Source organism: Carlito syrichta, unplaced genomic scaffold (assembly GCF_000164805.1).
Source record: "Carlito syrichta isolate Samal-C Ts95f unplaced genomic scaffold, Tarsius_syrichta-2.0.1 Scaffold302919, whole genome shotgun sequence".
Taxonomy (NCBI): Eukaryota; Metazoa; Chordata; class Mammalia; order Primates; family Tarsiidae; genus Carlito; species Carlito syrichta.
In genome coordinates this window covers 272,589-277,771 of record NW_007247015.1, presented here as the reverse complement: position 1 = coordinate 277,771, position 5,183 = coordinate 272,589, and the positions used below count along the sequence as shown (strand labels likewise).

General features: G+C 51.9%; 1 protein-coding gene across 2 annotated transcripts in view; it reads right to left on the bottom strand.

Moving 5' to 3' along the window:
• The window catches only part of MKNK1 (MAP kinase interacting serine/threonine kinase 1), a 42,508-nt gene continuing 37,325 nt past the window's right edge, over positions 1–5,183 (bottom strand). For both annotated transcript variants that reach the window (XM_021711932.1, XM_021711931.1), the window contains 3 exons: positions 4,118–4,282; positions 2,688–2,731; positions 1–1,429 (listed from right to left, as the gene is read on the bottom strand). In XM_021711932.1, the coding sequence (XP_021567607.1) occupies positions 1,195–1,429; positions 2,688–2,731; positions 4,118–4,282 (444 nt within the window). In that variant the 3' untranslated portion in view covers positions 1–1,194. The remainder of the gene's footprint in view (positions 1,430–2,687; positions 2,732–4,117; positions 4,283–5,183) is intronic.

Genomic DNA, 5,183 nt, shown 5'->3' with positions numbered 1-5,183 from the left:
TAGAATTTAGATGTTTTATTCAAACAAGCTCAATGTATAAAAGCATTGTTGTGTTGTATAAACGTGTTTGCCATATACAAATCTATTATGTAAATCTCACCATATGACTCAACCATTCAGCTTATCTGACAATGGCTGTACCTTCATACTCTTTGTCAGCAGGCACCACATCACTCAGACCAGGGCAGTGGGGCTGCCTCCAACCTGGCCTCACTCAGGCACAGAGCTCCATCTACCTGCTCAGATCTCTGCCACCCTCCACACAAGGCCTGAGGGGCACTGCAGCAGCAGACCCTGACATTGTCTCCACTGTCTCTAAGTGGCTCGTCATAGTAACAGTTTAAACCAGTTATAATAGAGAACAGCTGATTAAAACCCAAATGAATGGACGGACATTCCAGAAAGAACAGCAAGCCAGCACATGTTCTAGAAAGTCCATGGGCTTGCAGTGGAGCTTACAGCCCCATCTTTGCTGGAAGACCATGGCTAAAAAAGCAAGCCTTTTTTAAAAAAGAAAGAAATAATTCTGACTTTAGCAGCAATCACAAACAAAGAGGATGATAAATGAGGGACACAACTCGGTCACGGCAAAGAAAGATTATGTGCTTCTCTGTGCTACAGACCAGAAGACCGACCCGGATCCCAGAATGAGGATGGTTCCCTAGTCTTTTCTGATTTGAGGAGATGGCTTTGCTCAGCCAAGGGGGAGGACAGGCAAAGAGGACATTTGGAGGACAGAGAAAGGTGGCAGGACCATCAGAGGAGGGTGAGAGTGCAGGGAGGGAAGAGGCACTTGTCGTCAGCCTCTGTCAACGGATGCTTCTTGCTTCTCAAAGCTGGCTCCCTGAAGGCTGCAGCCCTGGCCGCTGTGGCGGGAGAGCAGGCTGGATCCTGGATCTGCAGGCGGGTGAGCAGGTGGAGCCCAGCAGAGAAGTTCCTGCTGCAGGCGATTATGCAAAGTGACAAGTGATTGCTTTTTCTTTTCAAAGACAGCCCCTTTGGAAAAAGCTTTTTCCTCCAGGGCCCTGGGGAAATGGGGGGTTGGGTGGGAACCGCAGGGCCTTTACAGACGAAAAGCCTGAACGAAGCCATGGAGCAGACCCTGCTGCCTGCTCTGGCAGACTTTGGCCACACAGGTTTTTAGGGGGCAATGCCTGGACAGGCCTAGGATCTGCAAGGTTTGGCCGGAGTGGTTCAGGGTGCTGTGGGTGTCGGGCAAGGTCCCCCGTCTCCACTGCGGCCTGCCTGAGCCAGAGCCCGCCGGCGGGCCAGGCGTGACTTGGAGGGAGGGGAAAGCTTCACAGAGCAGAGGACCTCAGCCAGTGTCTCTGGCTCCCCTGCCAGTTCGTTCTCCTCGTGCTGGGACAGCTGGCGGTTAAGGGCGATGGCCTCAGCCGCGAAGAGCGTCAAGTCCATTGTGCTGCTGTTCCTACAAGAGCCGAAGGAAGGCACAGAAAAGAGGGAGGCGGGACGAGGGTCAGTCAGGCCAGAGCCTAGATGCTCCCACTTGCTGCGTTTCTATACTTCCACCAGATTTTCCTGAGTTGGCAGTTTGCTCTCTCCAAAAGTAGTTCTTGCCTGGGATGGAATCTTGCTTGCTAGAATGGCCTCTGAGTGCACAGTGCCATCCCTGGACTGGATAGTAGGGGTAAATGTCCCCTTCTACTCCGGGCACCCTGCTTTGAGCTCCCAGGACTCTGACACTGCACACAGCTCTAGTAGAGGATGGCCCCAGCTCATTAAACTCACCCACCTCTTCCGCTACCCAGCCAGAGCAGTGGCCATGCTGTTTATACTTGTGTCCCCAGAACCTGTCACAGGCATTTTGGGTTTGCTGAGTCAATCTTCTAAGAGACATCTGAGGTTTGGCGCCTCAAGGCATCTGGAGGTAGCTCTAGACAATAAGGTAGGAACTCAAGCTGGAAAACAGCAACTGAGTCAAATGAATTGAGTATGGAGGTGTAGGACGTCCCTGCGTAGCTCCTAAAAACTGGCTATGAGGGTAGGCCTGAAAGGGTTTTCCACAACGTTTAGCCTCAGCCCTTTGGGAACAGGGCAGTGCTCACCAGAAACACAGTTCAGTTTTAAAAGGCTCTAGAGTCAAACAGACCAGGGCTTACTGTGTGGTCTTAAGCAAGTTAGCTTAGTATTTTTTTCCTCAGTTTTCTCATCTATGAAATGGGATGTTAAGAACACCTCTTATGTTTAGTTGTGAAGATCATGGATATAACATATGTAAAGTGCTTAGTCTGACATGTGGTATTTGATACATGGTGGCCATTATTATTACTGCCGTGCAGTGTCCCCTGACTCCTGCTACTTTCACCAACTGCACGAGCCGTGGGAAACCTTGGTGTGAACGACCCACAGGTAAGGTCTGTCTTTGGGCTAGAAGTAGTGTTTTGTTACAATTCACGTGGGCAGGCAAAATAGGTTTTTTTCCTGCACGCATTGCAAGGAGGGGTCTTACAGGTGCTGGCAGGCAGAGGACACAATCTAGGTGAAAGAAGAAAACAGAGGGAGATGGGATCTAGAGTAGAGGGAAACAGCAAGGAGGGAAAATGGGGAGGATACCCCAGCTGGAGATGGGCTCCCTGGCTTCCACTGCCACCCCCATCATGGCTGACAGCATGTGGGAAAGTCAAAGCCAAGGAGAGAAGGGCTTTGGGGGTGGTTGGAGCATTTACCTCTGGAGGACTTGCGGCGTGGGGAGTCCCCTTTCTGGAGCTTGCTAGAATGGGAAGACAAATGTGTGGGTGAATGCTGCGCCCTCCTGCCAAGAGCTGCCCCCAACCAAGGCAACACGGAGTGGGCAGGTTACTACAGGCTCTTGGCCCATCACAGGCACTTGGTTATGCTTGCCTGCTGGGTCAGGCCTTCCAAGGACAGAGCAAGAAAGGTGCAATCTGAAGTCACAGTCCCCAGTGCAGCTGCCTCTGCATGGAGAGCCCTTATCTCCCTTTGCCCAAGTCCTACTCATCCTCCAGGACCCAGCTCAAGGGCCACTTTCCCAGTGAAGCAGTCACCCTTCCCTGTCGCCTCCCTGCCCCGGTCCCTAGCAGAGGTGAATCCTGGGCCCTTTGTGCCCCTTATCACACTGTCCTGTAGTTCATTCCCTGGTCCATCTCTCTCCACTAGAACATGAAGACAGAACACTCATCCCTGTACTGCCAGTGTCGGGCATGTGGCAGATGCTCCCTTTTGGGTGGCTGGGAAGCTGCCACTTACACTAGGACTAGGTCTGGCAACCTGCCTCCTTCCACTGAGGGTCACTGAGGCCAGCTAGGGCCTGGTCCACCAAGGAGATAGTAAACCACAGGAGGATCTGGCAGACCCCTTGAAGGAGTTGAAGTCAGCTATCGTGACTAATCAAGGAGAATTTTTTTTTTTTTCCTGAGTAGGAGTCTCATTCTGTTACCCAGACTAGAGAGTAGCCTTAACCTGCTGGACTCAGGTGATCCTCCCGCTTCAGCCTTCCAAGTAGCTGGAATTATAGGCACGCGCCACCATGCCTGGCTACTTTTTTGATTTACTATAGAGATGAGATCTCGCCAATTTTCCCAGGCTGGTCTTGAACCCATGGGCTCAGGCAATCCTCTCACCTCAGCTTCCCAAAGTGCTGGGATTATAGGCATGAGCCACCATACCTGGTGAGAATTTTAAAAAATGTTTTCCAGTGAAGACTTGGATTCTTAAAGAAAAGCCACCATTTGCCTCTCAGGCCATGAGGAGAACCTATGTGCCCCATCACAACCACATGACAGGTAGGGCAGCAAGGCCTTTCTTGCTTCTGGACACTCTCAGCTAGTGGTTTCTAAAGGGAATGGTATAACAGGCCCCAAATGACAACACCATGCTGCTTCTTGGGCTGGGTATCTCTGCCAATGGTGGGGTGCATGTACCAAATCCCTCAGAGGTCTCTTTTGGGGTTTAGTCTGTGGTCTGTAAGAGGTCCAAGCAAGGAGCCAATATGCTTTCCATGCACAAAGATGGAAGCTGCTTCCTCCAGCTGAGGCCAGCTACCAGGCTGGTGCTTAGCACTTGCCAGTATGAGAGTTTCTCATGGCCATGCGACAGGTCTGGAGTGGAGGAAAACACCTTCCCTAGAGTCACTCACCCCCTGCACCCATGGGTGCTGCAGAACTTGGGCAGCGCTGAGTCTCTGCTTTGCATCTCGAACCAGAAGCCTGGAGATGAGGTCTTTGGCCTCACTGGAGATGTGTGCCCAGTCCTTGTCAGGAAACTCATACTTGCCCTCCTGGATGCTTTCAAACAGCTTGTCCTAGGTATAAAAAAGATTCCTTCTGAGGCCACACTGGCCAGGGATGGCCAGGATGTGCCTGTCACTGATCTGATCACCTAGTTCCACACAGCTTCGGCTGCAGCTAATGGCTTGGGGATGCCACAGACTGGGGCTCCTTCCCAGACCCCCCACTCTCTCCCAAATCATCAAACTATACAGAATGCCCTTGGCAGGCTGGGTTGGATGGGTGACAAGTGGGGATCATCACTTACAGAACAAAGCCTCAGTTCCTAGGTCCTTCCTAGAGGGCCCTCCATAAATTTCTCAGGTCTCTCCTCCCACTACTACCAACCATCTACTCCTTTCTTCCTCTCTGTACCCACACAGCTGTTTCCTATGTCTGTGTCTTTGCTGTTCCTTCTACTTGTGTCTTGTCCCTCCTCCCCTGGGCAAGACTCATCCTTAAGAGTCAGCTCAGGCCAGGCTTGGTGGCTCAGCCTGTAATCCCCGCGCTTTGGGAGCCCGTGGGTTCGAGATGCGCCCGGGCAACTTGGCAAGACCTTGTCTCTATAATAAATCAAAAATAAGCCGGGTGTGGTAGCGTGCACCTGTAGTTCCAGCTACTCAGAAGGCTGAGGTGAAAGGATCGCCAGAGCCCAGCAGGGTGAGGCTGGGGTGGCTGGGAGCGTGCCACTGCACTCCAGTCTGGGTGACAGAGTGAGACTCCGACTCAAAAAAAAAGAGTCAGCTCAGCCAGCCTGGGCAATTTGGTGAGACCTTGTCTCTATAATAAAGCAAAAAATAGCCAGGCTTGGTGGCTCAGCCTGTAATCCCGCGCTTTGGGAGTCTGAGGTGAGTGGATGCCTGAGCCTGCGGGTTTGAGACCCACCTGGGCAACTTGGCGAGACCTCATCTCTACAATAAATCAAAAAAATTAGCC